The 16,511-nt window shown below is 35.9% G+C and overlaps 1 protein-coding gene across 10 annotated transcripts in view; it reads left to right on the top strand.

The window, feature by feature from the left end:
• The window catches only part of RAPGEF2 (Rap guanine nucleotide exchange factor 2), a 258,399-nt gene that overhangs the window by 127,477 nt on the left and 114,411 nt on the right, over positions 1 to 16,511 (top strand). For 8 of the 10 annotated variants that reach the window (XM_061142269.1, XM_061142270.1, XM_061142274.1 and 5 more), the window contains 3 exons: positions 7,835 to 7,910; positions 9,757 to 9,924; positions 12,295 to 12,312. In XM_061142269.1, coding sequence (XP_060998252.1) covers positions 7,835 to 7,910; positions 9,757 to 9,924; positions 12,295 to 12,312 — 262 coding nt within the window. The remainder of the gene's footprint in view (positions 1 to 7,834; positions 7,911 to 9,756; positions 9,925 to 12,294; positions 12,313 to 16,511) is intronic. The other 2 variants (XM_061142271.1, XM_061142278.1) reach the window with 1 other exon arrangement.

The following is a 16,511-nucleotide window of genomic DNA, read 5'->3' on the forward strand; positions in this document are numbered from 1 at the left end:
ATCTCATTGTGAGTTTTTTTGTTTTGTGTGTGGGGAGTGTGTGTGTGTGTGTGTTTAAGATTTGTTTATTTTTGGCTGCCTGGGTCTTTGTTGCTGCGCTCGGGCTTTGTCTAGTTGCTGCAAGTGGGAGCTACTCTTTGTTTTGGTGTTCGGTCTTCTCATTGCAGTGATTTCTCTTGTTGCAGAGCATGGGCTCTAGGCACATGGGCTTCAGTAGCTTTGTTGCTTGAGGCATGTTGAATCTTCCCAGATCAGAGATCGGACCTGTGTCCCCTGCATTGGCAGGTGTATTTGTAACTGCTAGACCACCAGGGAAGCCCGTTTTGTGTTTTTATTTATTTTTCTGTAGAAAGCATAGCTAGGATTTATTAAGCTGTAGTACACTATAATCTGGGGGGAGAGTGGGCAACCTGGTGAGTAGCTCCTTGTGTTTTTGATTTACTTTTTTCTAATAACTAAGGATGTTGAGCAACTTTTCATGTGCTTGTCAGCCATTTGGAGAAAAGTCTATTCAAGTCCTTTGCCTATTTTTTAATTGGGTTGTCTTTTTGTTGTTGAGTTGTAGGAATTATGTACTCTGGATCTTAAACCCTTCTCAGATATATGCTTTACAAATATTTTCTCCTATTTTGTACCTTATCTTATCCATTTCTTGATAATGTCCTTTGCACCAAAGTTTCTAATTTCGACGAAGTTCAATTTATTTAATTTTCCTTTTGCTGTTGATGCTTTTGATGTCATATCTGAGTCCATTGTCAAGTCCACGGTAATGAAGACTCATCCCTGTTTTTTTTTTCCCCTTAGACTAAGTTTTATGATTTTGGGCATTCTTACTTAGTCAGTGTTCCATTTTCAGTTTAATTTTATATGTCACGAGATGTAGGGGTCCAGCTTCATTGTTCTGGTGTACTACGTAAGCCAGTAGTTTGATTGCAGCTTTGTAGTAAGTTTTGAAATCAAAAGTGTACTTTCTCTGACTTTGTTGCTTTTCAAGACTGTTTTAGCTAATTAGGGCCTCTTGCAATTTTATATGAATGTAAAGATTGCTTTTTCCATTTCTGCAAAAAAATATTTCCGGGAGGATTTTGATGGGGATTCCATTGAATTTGTAGGCCACGTGGTGTAGTCTCTTTGTTGTTCAGTTCCTAAGTCATGTCCAACTCTTTGCAACGCCATAGACTGCAGCATGCCAGGCTCCTCTGTCCTCCACTATCTCTGAGTTTTCTCAAAGTCATGTGCATTGAATTGGTGAAGATATCTAACCATCTCATCCTCTTGCCTCCTCCTTTTGCCTTCAGTCTTTCCCAGCATCAGGGTCTTTTCTAATGAGTTGGCTCTTTGCATCAGGTGGCCAAAGTACTGGAGCTTCAGCATCAGTCCTTCCAATGAATATTCAGGGTTGATTTCCTTTAGGATTGACTGGTTTGATCTTGTAGTCAAAGGGACTCGCGAGAGTCTTCTCCAGCACCACAATTTGAAAGCATCAATTCTTTGATGCTCAGGCTTCTTTATGGTCCAACTCTCACACTTTTACAACTGGAAAATTCGCAGCTTTAACTATACCGACTTTTGTCAGCAAAGTGATGTCTCTGCTTTTTAATGTACTGTCTAGGTTTGTCATAGCTTTCCTTCCAAGGAGCAAGTGTCTTTTAATTGCATGGCTGTAGTCACTGTCTGCAGTGGATTGGAGCCCAAGAAAATAAAATCTGTCACTGTTTCCACTTTTCCCCCTTCTGTTTGCCATGAAGTGATGGTACCAGATGCCATGATTTTAGTGTTTTGAATGTTGAGTTTCAAGGCAGCTTTTTCACTCTTCATTATTATTTAATATACTTATCCAAGGCCCAGAGAGATGAAGTGACTTGCCAAGATCACACAGCTAACTGGTAGTTGGGTGTATTGAGAAACAATATTCTCAACTACAATAGCTGCTCTCTTTCCATTATATCATCCCCCAGACTTTAAATTCCAAGTCAGTAAGGACTTACTACGTCTTAGTTCCTCTTCACTTTCTTTCATTAGGGTGGTATCATCTGCATATCTGAGGTAGTTGATATTTCTCCTGGCAATCTTGATTCTAGCTTGTGAGTCATCCAGCCTGGCATTTCACATGATGAACTCTGCATGTAAGTTAAATAAGCCGGGTGACATTATACAGCCTTGTGGTATTCCTTTCTCAATTTTGAATCAGTCCATTGTTCCATGTCTGGTTTTGGCTGTTGCTTCTTGACCTGCATACAGGTTTCTCAGGAGACCGGTAAGGTGGTCTGGTACTCCTGTCTCTCTAAGAATTTTCCACACCATCAAAGGCTTTAGTGTAGTCAATGGAGCAGACATACATGTTTTTCTGGAATTCCCTTGCTTTCTCCATTACCTAGCGAATGTTGGCAATTTGATCTTTGGTTCCTCTGCCTTTTCTAAACCCAGTTTCTACATCTGGAAGTTGTTGGTTCACGTACTATTGAAGTATAACTTGAAGGATTTTGAGCCTAACCATGCTAACGTGAAATGAGTGCAATTGTACGGTAGTTTGAACTTTCTTTGGCATTGCCCTTCTTTGGAATTGGAATGAAATTTTCAGGCCTGTGGCCACTGCTGTTTTCCAAATTTGCTGGCATATTGAGTGCAGCACTATGACAGCACTGTCTTTTAGGATTTGAAACAGCTCAGTTGGAAGTTCATCACCTCTACTAGCTGTGTTCATAGTAATGCTTCCTAAGGCCCACTTGACTTCACACTCCAGGATGTCCGACTCTAGTTGAGTGACCACATTATTGTGGTTATCTGGCTCATTTAGACCTTTCTAGTTATAGCTCTTTTGTGTATTTGTGCCACCGCTTTTTAATCTCTTCTTTTTCTGTTAGGTCCTTACCATTTTTGCCCTTTATGGAGCCCATCCTTGCATGAAATGTTACCTTGATATCTCCAATTTTTTTGAAGCTATCACTAGTCTTTCTCATTCTGTTGTTTTCCTCTATTTCTTTGCATTGTTCATTTAAGAAAGCCTTAATTATAAGACTTAAAAAAGATTGTGTTTGATAGGAGTAACTTTTCATTTCTGACAGTGGCACCAAGGAACATTTGGAGGAGAATTTAGTCAAATGAGTTTGGAACAGTCTTTATCTATTTCTGACTTTGGGTAAAGCCCTCAGGGATTGTGAAGTGAAGTGAAAGTCACTCAGTCGTGTCTGACTCTTTGTGACACCCATGGACTGTAGCCCACCAGGCTCCTCTGTCCATGGAATTCTCCAGGCAAGAATACTGGAGTTGGTAGCCATTCCATTCTCCAGGGGATCTTCCCAACCCAGGGATTGAACCCAGCTCTCCCTCATTGCAGGAAGATTCTTTACCATCTGAGCCACCAGGGAAGCCAGGGATTGTAGCTGTACTTTTAAAATTAACCAAGTTCTTATTTAATCTGTATCACTTCTAAATTTCCTTAAGTCATGATTTTAGCAATCTAAATAACACCAACTTTTAACTGCTGTTAATAAGACTGAATGAAATATTCTTTTAACTTATGCCTCTGATTTTACAGGAATCCCTTTGGTTATCCTTAAATTTTTCGTTGGGAACTTTTCAGCTCTGTGGTTTTCCCCTTAGAAACTTTTCTAGCCCAGTGCTCTATTGTAGATTTATGTGGTTTTCTATGATGGTATGTATGGTAATTTTCAGTTTTTATTTTTCCTAGTGTGTCTTTCCTTTTGAGGTGTATCTTTTGTTTATTATTTGTTATTTATTATGTATGCAGTTTACTGTGCTAATGCCTTGAAAGACTTCTAGTTTTCATTTGACTTCTGACTGAAACACGAGAACCCTTTGTTTGGTCTTATCTTACAAACTGTGTATATTTGATCACTTCTCACATACAGTATTTCCTTGTGCAGATTGGGTCCTTACTGCTGTTTTACATGAACATAAAACTTTATAAAAATGTCTTGTGCTTTATTCTTACTAGCTTTGTTTTGTGCTGTACTATCTAAATGTCTGTGTCATTTGCAAACCTGAAGATTTCTGTCCCATTTGTTTCTACTAAATCATCTAAATATTTAAAAGAATTGATCTTAGTATTATCTGTGGATGTTTTTGGCTCCTATATGTCTCTATCTGGTTTTCTTTTTTTTTCTGGCTGTGCCATGCAGCTTGCAGGATTTTAGTTCCTCGACAGGGATCAAACCAGGGCCCAGAAAACACAAGAGTCCCAACCACTGAACCACAGGGAATTCCCCTGGTTTTCTTTTTTATCTCTATACTTAAGTTTTCCAGTATCGTATTTTTAAAAGTTTATTTATATCGAACTTGATCAAAACTTAGTAAATAATGGTGTTTAGTTACTTTTGTTCATATATTTTTTGATTCAAAGAATCGGATAGTAGAGCAGAAGTATTTTGTGGGCTTAATGGATTTGTAGCTGACATATTTCATTCCTACCTTATAGCTTCTGGATTGTAAGCTAAGAGTAACTCCTCTCTGCAGTGGAGCCAAAAGGCCTTGCATTAGCCCAGCGAGTGCATTCATGAACTATACCTGTCTCTCTCTCTCCCTCTTTTTCTTTTTCCCACATTACTCAGCTTGTGGGATTGTAGCTCTCCAACCAGGGACCTAACCTGCACCCTCAGTAACTGCCCGGAGTCTTAACCACTATGCTTTGTCTTTTTTGAGGCCACTCTTTCCTTTTGGAAACAATAGATTTTTGGATAAGTGATGTAATTTATTCTCCCTTGGTAGAGAGTGTTCTCTGTGCATTTGCCTTTTCCCCCTCAATGTAGTCGAAGAATTAATCTGACAGGAGTCTATTATTTCTCCTATGGTTTACATCTTTGTGACGGTCAATAGAACTTGAGTCTTTTGTGGCTCTAAGAGTTTTGTTAGATTTTAGCACAGCTCACTTTGTAAAAGGTGTAGAAATGTCTTTTTGTAGCACATTTTAGGGGATGCAGACATTTCACCCCTAAAGTAATAGTGCAACTAAATATGTGAATGTCACCTCAGCCATGAAGTTCTGTTGAACTAGCAGCTAATTGCTAAGAGGATTAACAGCCTTAATTCTGAAGTAGTGAGTTGGTGGTGTAAGAATTAGGCATAAAGTAAATACCATGTAGTTTATTCATATGGATGTTACTACTTTTGTTCATTACTTTTGTGCAGCTTATCTGGTTCTATAATAAAATAGGAAAAAACTTAGAGTCATATGATTTTCTTTGGATTTTAATGTTGTTTTATTTCGTAATAAACTTTAAGCATGCAACATATGTTTTTACTCAGTCCTATAACAATGATGGCTTGAAACCTACTACATATTTTACTAACACACTGACATATTTACTAACACATTATTTCTTAGTTTGTAGTGTATCATTAAATTATAAGCATCATTGTAAAAAATTGCAAGTAAGTAGTTTCAAAAGCTAGAAGCAAATTTTTATGTGTGTTGAGGATTTTCTGTAATTTTAGTGGTATTTAATTGTTAAACTGAGAGAAGAATATTTACAACTTTAGGTCATTTTAATTACATGTGAAATAACATGACAAAGAAGATAAGATGGTTATAGTTTCCCTATTTTTCTCAGCTTTACAAAAAGCACTTTAATATGTGTATGCTTATGAGTATGTGTATGTGTGACTATTTTAAAAGGATTTTTCAGATATGGTAAGTATGACTCTTTGATTTCCATAGAAACGAATTTTGGAGCAGGAAATGACTTAAGTGATGGCCTAGTCTCACTGATGACCTTAGAAATGAGTATAGTTTAGACTATGAGGATAGTCAAGCTGGTTTGCTGGAGGTCACAAGCTGATAGAGTGAGAATGTTGACTTACCTGTTTTCTTCTTCGAGCGAGCAAGCAAGCTCAGTCACTTTAGTTGTCTCCGACTCTGTGCAGCCCTATGGACTGTAGCCTGCCATGTTCCTCTGTCCATGGGATTCTCCAGGCAGGAATACTGGAGCGGGTAGCCATGCCCTCCTCTAGGGGGTCTTCCCGACACAGAGATCGAACCCGTGTCTCTTATGTCTCCTGCATTGGCAGGCCGGTTCTTTACCACTAGCGCTACCTGGGAAGCCCAAACATAACTTTTTTCCCCAATCCAAGTTGTGTTCTAATATGTGAAACATTCTGTACTACCATGACACCAAGAAAGTTATGAATTTCCTTTGGAAACTTTCATAGGAAAATACCTAATTTACTTGGGGGGGAAATGCTCGATAAAATAGTTTTTTGGTAGAGTTCTTTTCTCATATTTTTCTCAAAGGTAGATTATTAAACATGGTTACAGTGACTTCCCTGGCAGTTCAGTGGTTAAAATTCTGTGCTTCCCCTGCAGGGGGCACAGGTTTGATCCCTCATCATTGGGAGCTAAGATCCCACATGCCTTGCTACACGTTCTTTCCCTATACCCCCCCAAAATTAAAGTTACTAAAATGTTGACTGGAAGGAAGAGAGAATTTTTGGAGTGGTGAATGGGCAGGGGTAGGTGGTATGTTAGCAGAATAAGTCATGACTACTTAGAACTCCTCGTGGCTCTAATTGGCATATATCTGTGTCAGAGAGAATGAATCTGCTCCAGGGTTAGGTGGGTATTTCCATAGATAAGGCAAGGCACCCTGTCTGAGGTCACCAGTACGGTTTTCAGGAGAAAAGGGGCTTTTAAGAGTGCATGTCCACTCAAGTCACTTTGTAATTGAAAGTCCTGAGTTGAATAACCTGTTCCTTAAGCTGATTTAGAATAAGTAGATATGTAACTTTAGAAAAATGCATTTTTAAGTGAAAGAAATGTTTAACATAAGCAAGTTAAGTTATAGAAGAGAATTATATGCATTTTATACTTTGTATGTTGGTATGGTTTGCCATTGATCCAGTTCCCACCCCTGTTGTTTACTTGCTAAGTTGTGTCCAACTCTTTCTTGACCCCATGGACTGTAGCCCACTAGACTCCTAGTGGAGTACATGAGATTTTCCAAGCCAGAAGACTGGAGTGGGTTGCCAATTCCTTCTCTATTTAATTGTGTTACTACTACTTGTTTCATAGACTGTGTAAATATATACATACTTGTAGTTTTCCTTAGGATCCCATTTTTGGAATTAAACCAGGTTTGTTCCCCCATGCCCCTTTTGCATATTTCCATATGCCAGCTTTTTATCTGAGACTCACTTTGTAAGGTTCTTTTATAAGTTCTTAGTAACTCTAGTATATAAAATTGAAATGTGTTCTAACTACTTTTGATATAAATCATACTAGTGTAGGCTGCAATGACTTACATCTCCTGTTTCTCTGTATTTGCTATTATTATACTTTTTATTTGAAAAGCTTACTTTTATAGAGTTGATAAGTGGTCTCAACTCCAATTATTTAGGAAGTCTTGCCTTCCTACATTGTTTCATCTGTGAAATGATAAACAGCTAAAAACTGTGTATGAGGAATTAAAGGCCACAATCTTTAAATTTATAAAATTCCCTTGTCATCCAGTCTTTTCCCTTGGTTATTACACGGCTAGATAGTTAGCAACTCCTCAGTGGTCCCACCGCAGTTAGGATAGTCTAAATCTTCACTTAACTGGGAGTGAACTAAAACAACTAACATAAAACACATTCACAGCGATTCTTTAGTACTTACATTATGAATTCAAAAAGATTGTTTTGGAATTTCCCAGAAAAATATGTCTAAGATTTAAAAATTTGAATGGTTCCTTGTCATTCTGGGTAAATAATGGTTTGAGATAGTTTCTCTTTCTTCAATGTGTATTTTTTTGTAGTTGTTTTGTTTCTTATTTTTATTCATCTGAAGGGTTAGCCTAAATTCACAATTTGTATTTCTTAAATCTTTTTTTCTTTCTAGTTTTGGCAAGCGTTCTGCAGGAAGCTTTAGGCGTGGCTGTGAATGCATTGTGTTAGAGCCTTCTGAAATGATTGTGGTAAGAAAACTTCTGTGAAGACTTTTTCCCCCTGAAAAAAGTTATGAAATAAAAGCATTTTCACAAATTGCATATAATAGTGTATTATATATCTTATAACTTTAGATATATTTATTTCATAACTTTTGAGTTTGAGTTCATAATCATTATAATTATTCATGGGATTCAGTTAAGTGAAAAAGAAAATTTAAAGGAGGGTAAGCACCTAACTGTTTGGTGCTTGAACTTTATAAATCTATGAAAATGCCATTTAATTGAAACTTGGGGAGAAAGTGTAGGGTTTTAGATCTCCAAATATTGATTGGAATGAGATACTTCAAATGAGTCACAGTGATATGTATTCAGGCAACAATTAACATAAGGAAGTCACTTCATTTCCTTTAACTAATTGAAAGAAATTTGGGGGACTTTTATGCTGGTTAAACTTTCTGTTGAGATTTTTAATCTCTCTTTTTAACTGTGTGATTTAAAAAAAAATATGCTGAGATAAGATACATGCAAAAAAGATAATGTTAAAATATATATTATCAACATAATTATTTTTCTTGATGCTTTTTTAAAAAAAGCTTGTCACATTCTTAATATATAAACATGATTTAAAGATAGGACAATATGTACCCCTTTTAAAAATCAGCCACAAAAATAAAATTGGAGAGAGCAGTCACTAGAGACTTCAGTTGATTTGAAGCGCATTGTTTCCCATCCAGCACCCATCTGGGAGGGGAAACTTTGTCAATAAATGATGTCCTAAAATAGATGGTGATAGTTTTTTATTCACATTTAATAAAGTATTTGGTAAATACATCTGTTTTCAGATGAGAGGTCGGTTTTTTCCCCCATAATGGAGGAGAGGAATTCCTCAGAGATGGGAACTTCCTCACAAAAGCCAGTGGAAACTTTTGGTGAAGTTTCACAAAATTTACTGTTCAGTAAAAATGTGGCATGGTGGTGAGAAAAGCTTTAGGATTGGAAGAGTGTAGGCAGATACATTAGACTCTCCAGCCATGGGTCTTAAAAAGTGTTTTAGATATTTCCTAAAGAATCTGGCCTCTGTGACTGCTATTTTGTGTTTATCTGAAGGATTTTTGATCTGTAGAATTCCTTGAGGATTGTGTACTTGTCCATATACCAACTACTCAGTTTGCCAGTGTGAGAACCATATGAGAATCTAAATATACTTCTTTCTGTGAGCAGTCCCATTTTCCTTATGTAAGCATGATGAGGATTAGCCAAATGTAACATTTCTTCTCTGTTAGTCCATTCATCACTTTCTAAATGTTTAAAATGAGGAAGGTGTTTTTTGAAAATAATGCTATTTATAAAAAGAAGAAACTGAATCCATAGAATGAAAATAGGAAGAAAAACCCTTAAGTAATCTACCAAAGTCATTTTGCTAGTAGTCGTGTCTGAGTCATTAGGGATTTGTGTTTTTTTTTTTTTTTTAAAGGCAAAACCCAGATTTATTCCATCAGAGTTTTTGTGCTTTAGTTAAGACAATGGAGCTGTTGCTTCATAGTACGTGGTGATGTATCCTGTGAGATCTTTCACTAATAAATCAGGACAAAGACTACTGAAAATATCCTTCCCTTTGAAACTACAGGAAATTCAGGAGTTACCCATATTGTCCTAAGTGGAACTGAAAATGCCTCTCTTATAGAGAAAAGTTACTCAAAAGCAACTAGTTACAGAGAAGCTGAAAAGCAGCTGAAGTCTGTCGGGGTAGTTTGTCTACAAGTGTCTTTGCACAATGAATGAATGTGGCCTACCCGTAAGTTTTGTTCTGCATCTGATCTTAATATGGAACGTGGTGTTTGAGGAAATGAAATTCTGGGGGATTTTATTTCAGGTAGACTATATGGATGAAAATGAAGAATATTTTCAGCGTCAAGCTTCTCATCGACAGTCTCGAAGGAGATTTAGAAAAATCAACCAGAAAGGGGAAAGACAAACTATTATTGACACTGTGGATCCTTATCCTGTGGGCAAACCACCTTTGCCTAGAGGCTATCATACGGTAAGTTATACAAGTATAATAATTGTATTTATCTTTATGATTTTTCATCGGGAGTTTTGTGAAGACATGTGAATTTTCTGTTTTTGATGAGTAATTTCTTTCTGTGGTCCAAAGTGCAGATTTTTTCTGGAAACACACTTAATATGACTAGTTAAAGGAACCTTGAAATAAGTTGTCAAAAGATATTGTTTAGCCTTTTAATTTCTTAAAATGCTCTCAGGATCAGCTTTGTGATCAGCACGCACAATTGTAACTGGGATACTTTTTCTTACCTTAATGTTAAATTTTGTCATCTCCCTCCCCATTCCCAATGACTAGTATTATACGCATTTTTTTATTCAGAAGTTAGATAGCTAAAATTTGCTTATTCTCATAGCTTTTCATACTATTGTGTGAATATTATCTGAGAATTTTTATGTTTAATTTGTTTAGTTAAATTGTTTAATTTGTTTAATATGATGACATGAGAGCTTAATTTGAAAGGTTGCTTCTTTAAATTCCAGGGTAAAGATGATCTGAAGCATTTCTAATAGGTTCAGAGGTTCTCTTCAGTGGTTTCACCACTGAGGTACCATTTATTTTATACATGTTAGATTAATAAGCTACTTTTTATGTTTGAGGAAACTGAGGCAAAGATAATGAGTGATTTATACAAGACCCCAGCGACGTCAGCGTGGGAGACTGTGTTTCTGACTCCTTTCTCTCTGCTCGGGTGCACTGTGTCCATGTCCTCCGGGGGCCCATAGAAAATTGTGGCAAATATATTTGAGGATTTCTATTTTCAAGGAAAAAAGTAACTTGAATTCTTACATGTCATAATTAGGTCAAAGATGGCTTATCTATACTTACACCATTAAATGAGTACTTATTTTTGAAATTAATTTTAAAACAAAAATATGAAAAAATAAAAGTAGTTAATTCACAGCTATTTTATAATTGCTCATTTGTTTTTTTACCTATCCTCTTTCTTTTTGCAAATAAGTATAAATGTAAAACACATGGGAAAATGTATATAGACGTAAAATTATATACTTAATTTTCTGGTAACTTGAAGTGATGTATTTTATACCCACACTTCATGTGTTCTATTTCTGAGAGCTCTTTGTATTTGAATATTTAAGCAGTTTTGACCACCAGCTATCTGCCTACTCCTCTTGCTGCCCATGCACGATTTTAATTTAACATGAATTTCATAGTTGAATCATTTCATTGAGCTCCTTTGGAAAGGGTTGCTTTTGCTCATCATAAAGCCAGCTTTGTTTGCCTGTTGGAGAGACTTAGTATTTTCTTTTTTTTTTAAACCTATGAAAGGTTTTTTGTTACTATTGTCTATAAAAGAAGGTAGTATTTTTAGTGTTGATGTAGTATCATGGAATAAGGAAATATGGATTAAAAATAGTTATACACATTAATAGTACAGACTGCTCATACTGTTAATACTCTTTCTGCTTTGGAATTATTTTTCCAAATTATATTCTATGCTAAGATGTTTAGCGGCAATGTGAGTTACTAAAAATTTAGCATTAAGGCTGATTGGTATGATTTTATAGTTATATATTCCTCTCACTTAACATGGGAGGGTCATTTTATAATTATTTCTCCTATCCCCACATTTTCCCCCTTTATGGAATTCTTTACTCACTTCCTGTACATGACTTCTCTTTTCTTAATCTGATTTTTTAAAAAAATGTGTACTTTTTAACAAAATTATTATTATTAATTTTTTTTAGTGGTTTAAAAAAATGTTTTATCTGGTCAATAGGCACTTTTATGAGGGAAAATTTAGTACTACGGTGAAAAATTTAACTTGCTTAATAATGGATCAGGCACCAGTTTACTAATATATATGACATGTGTTAATTTTCCTAAATGAGTTCAGATGGGCAGCAACAGAGTCATAATTGAAAATATTGAATCCCATCTTTTCATGCAAATTGTGTTTTATTCACATATTATTATTTTATCTAAGTACAGGATTTTAACATATGAACAACAATAACATTTTGAGTTTTTGGTACCCCTGGGTATAAAGAATTACGTGAAGAAGATCATTATTCTTCATTAGCTCTAAGTCACCTTCACTTATTCTGAGCAGAAATACTCCTTTGGAAAGAACTAGGGTAGGAACCAGGGTGAACATTTCTTTGAGAAGGTGCATGGTGCTACATCACCGATGATCTCAGCGGTTGCAGGTGCATTTCAGGTGCATGGCTGAGGAACATAAGGACATCATACATGTAGCCAGGGCTGTATGGTCATTCTTAACCTGATTTAACATGATCTTCATTTTGGCAGATGTACTGTAGCATGTCTGATAATGTCATCTTTTCCTTTCCTCCTCTATGGCACTCATTTCATTTTGGCTCAAAGGAATGCACTAAATCTCAGGTATTGTAATTTGTGTGGTCTCCTAATACTAACCTCAGTTCATTTGTGAGTTTGCATTGTGACTAACAAGTTTATAATATTGACGTGTTTTGCTTGGTCTTGTTCTTTTATATTTTGCCCTAATTTAGTAAAATCTCTTACAACTTTGAAACTATCAGTGGTTTAGGTGATGTCACAGGCGGCTTTATTTGTGCAGACATAGGGATAAACTGCCCACTTGGTTTGAAGAAAGAATAAAACTGCAGCCTACATAGTTTTAAGAATGAGTGGAGTGTTATTCTTAACTAACCTGCTTTGTGCTTAAAGAAATGAAGAAAGACAGGCCGATAGACATCGTGGATGTTTCATCACTTTTTGTGTGAAAATTTTATGGCAAATCCATTAGACATTTACATATTAAAGGCCATAGGTGAAAGCTTTAAATTTCAGGAATCCCAATGTAAGAGCATTTTGGGAGACCACTGGTAAAATTTTAGTCAGAATAAAGGCTTAGTCAAAAAGGAAATAAGAATTTAAAATCCACTTGTATTTTCTTATTTGTGCTTGATTTTTAACTAGCTTTTATTAGTAATAAAAGCTTTTCATGCTTTTATTTCATTCTATGTTTTAATGGAGTCCTGTAGTAATTTGTTTGTTCATTTCTTTCATGCCAGTACATAACTAATTTACATTTTCAGTATTAATCATTTGAAATTTTGGGTCAAATTTAGGGTTATCAGGGAATTTGGAGTCAGGGAAGAAAAACTGATTTCTCGCTAAAAACTTTTTATGGTTGTGTTTTCTTATTGCCCAGGAAAAAGATCATGAGTAATTTAATTCACATTAGAGGAGGGCTCCTGTCAGTATAAAATCTTTGGCTATTATAGTAACCTCACCTAAAAGCATAAAATATTTGTATAACTTTTCAAATTAAAATGAGGCTCTTACTTTACATTCTGTGTAAGAAGATGCATATTAAAATGGCACAGATTACTTGATTGCTCTACTGTGTTTTAGAAGCACTGCTAATTTTTCAGTGATGTGGTAAATCTTAAAAAATGATAGTTTTTTTGATAAAATTTTGATAAAATTATATACTTTTTTTCCGTTGCGCCTCTGTTTTGAGTTTTTGTCTGCTATATACTTAAAAGTGTGTAACTTTGCTATTTTAAAAGATACTATTTTAAAATGTTATTAATCCTCTTCTTTTTCATTGATAATATGAGAAATTACTGGTTAGTCTAATTCCCATTTAGAATTAGGAATTGAATTGAAAATGTGCACTAAATTACAATGTATACCTTATGTACACTTTTTAAACTTAGATGTGTGACAGCAGTTTGACAGATTATAATAATTTTTTCAGTAACACGAATACTCATATAGTCCATGTAGAGTGTTTTCAGGTCACTTTTTCAAGGCAAGTGTATGAGATTTGCAGAGAATAAGCATTTTAAAATGCAGCGAGAAGGCAAGATTGGAGATGGCTTTCATTAGCATTTTCTTACATTTTGATGAGTTGAGTTGAAGCTGTATTTAAGAATGCCAGAAAATAGGATGTGACATGAATTTTCAGTCTTCTGGTGGGTAAAGGTGGTAGAGTGGCAGGTCATGGATAAAATTCTTGGCAGAGGCTGGAAAATTGGGGGTCATTCCTGGACTGATTTGGTACTTTGGGCAAGTTTACGTTGTCAACAGGTTCAGAATAGGATGGGAAAACATGTTTATTTTACCCCTAATTGCAGATTCTTTCTGCAGTCATGGGTAATTTATTTTAGAAGTTGGGTGGGTAAGAAAATCTGAGTTCCATAATAAAAATGGAGAGGATAAGTGGAAAGAAGGACTTAAAAGGCAGATATGCGTGCATGCTCAGCCATGTCCTACTCTTTGTGACCCTATGGGCTGTAGCCCACCAGACTCCTCTTTCCGTGAAATTCTCCAGGCAAGAATACTGGAGTGGGTTGCCATTTCCCGGGAAGCCCCTAAAAGGCGGCTTTTTACCTTACTTCTACCTGGCTGTAGGTATTGGGAAGCTGGCACATGCCTATTTTGTCATCTTTTATTCCTCTTATTTTTTTTAAAGCAGAAAAAAGGAAAAAGAACAGCTCTGTCCTCTTCCTAGTTTGGAAAGAGCAGAACTTATATAGAGACATTATACTGCTGATGGGGACTGTTGATCTGTCTGTTTGATCATGGGGTTCAGGGTTCTTCTCATGTGTGTGTTCTTACCCTTAGTACAGGCTGTCTCTGAATGCAGCATATATTTTTGACAGTGGATACACCCACATTGTCATGTCATTGTCACACAAGTCCATAGTTTTTATTATTGGTGTATGAAAATGTTAAGACATAATGATCTTTGAATTATGTAGATGGATAGATAGATATTACAGATGCGTTTTATTTTTTAGGATTCATTTATTTATGGCTGCGCTTGGTCTTTGTTGCTGTATGGGCTTTCTCTAGTTGCAGGGAGCAGGGGCTGCTCTTTGTTGTGGTGCTTGGACTCTTGGCCACACAGGCTTCAGTAGTTGTGGCTCACAGGCATAGTTGCGGCTCATGGGCTTACTTGCCCCACAGCATGAAGGGTCTTTCTGGACCAGGGATTGAACTCATGTCCCCTACATTGGCAGGCAGATTCTTAACCACTGGACCACTAGAGAAGCCCACAGGTTCTTAAATGCATTCTTATGTTTTATTTTATTAAAACAAATATATATTATACAGAGATATTAAACTGAAGACTAAAGAAAGCTTGTCCTGTCTACAGTGTGGATTTTATATATCGCAACTGATGGTTCCTTCCTTTGCAGCCTTCCTGGGCTGGTTGCAAAATTAGATGGTCTCCACACTTAGAGGCTCTTATTGACTTCCCACCCCCACTCCTACTTAACTCCCAAAATGTGGCTTTACTTCATGCTAATTTGAATTAGTATTCAAACACAGTATAACATGAAACTTACAACGTCTTGATCAATGAGAAATTTTTGAAATAACAAGAACTCATTGGTCGTAGTGTCCAGGCTTCCCTGTACCTCAGCTGGTAAAGAATCTGCCTGCAATGCAGGAGACCCCGGTTTGATTCCTGGGTCAAGAAGATCTGCTAGAAAAGGGATAGGCAGCCCACTCCAGTATTCTTGGGCTTCCCCAGTGGCTCAGCTGATTAAAGAATCCACCTGCAATGCGGACGTTTGATCCCTGGGTTGGGAAGATCCTCTGGAGAAGGGAGCAGCTACCCACTCCAGTATTCTGACCTGGAGACTTCCATAGGCTATACAGAGTCTCAAAGAGTCGGACACGACTGAGCGACTCACTCATCAGTTATAGAAAGAAGTATCTCCCACAAATTCTGTTAGTAATCCTTTTCTACAGTGGGAATATATTCTTCAGGGTACTGTTTAATAATTACATATTGAATTTTTCAGTGGATTAGGCTTATTTTAAAGTTCTTAGTGCAAGTATACAAAATAATAACAATAGTTCATAAAATTAATATAATCTAAGTTGAATACAATGTAGTATTATAAAACATTATGGGATTAATTTTTTATTATAGTCAGTGATAATACAATATTTTTAACATGTAGCACCAATGTAATAAGCCTTATAAAAATAAGTCCTATTTTTAATAAGGTTATTCATCATAATATAAGACAAGTCCTATTTCTTCTAATGGTTATAGAATCATTCTATCTAGGTTATATTTATTTTATATATCTCTGAAGTAGATTTTTTTTAAGTGATAAGATTTAAGTTGGTTTCATCTTCAGTTAAGGACTTCTTGGTAGATTAATTATAAAAAAGCAGATATTGAAACATGAAAAAATTACAGTGTTTGTGTGATTGTGCGCATTTATTTAACTCTAGACTTTTTGACTGGAGCTGTTGTTCTTGTGTTAGAAATAGACAATATTTTCCCTCATATCATGGCTTTGCTTTGTCACTTATTCTTTAATTTCTTACTGAGGTCTTCCTACTTTAAGCCAATATATGCTACTTATGAGTAAGATCATATGTTGTGTACCAGTGACTTGTGTATCTACTAAATTTCATGGAATATCTAGGCCTTAGGATTTTAGCTTCTAACAATCAGTTCATATCTCACTTGACACATTTGTTCATATGATGATATTCACCATTTGTTTATATCCATATAAAGAAATTATTCAAGTATAGGAAAATTTTTTGAGTAGTTTTATTCTGTATCTTTCATCAAGTGT

Source organism: Dama dama, chromosome 5 (assembly GCF_033118175.1).
Source record: "Dama dama isolate Ldn47 chromosome 5, ASM3311817v1, whole genome shotgun sequence".
In the NCBI taxonomy this organism is placed as follows: domain Eukaryota; kingdom Metazoa; phylum Chordata; class Mammalia; order Artiodactyla; family Cervidae; genus Dama; species Dama dama.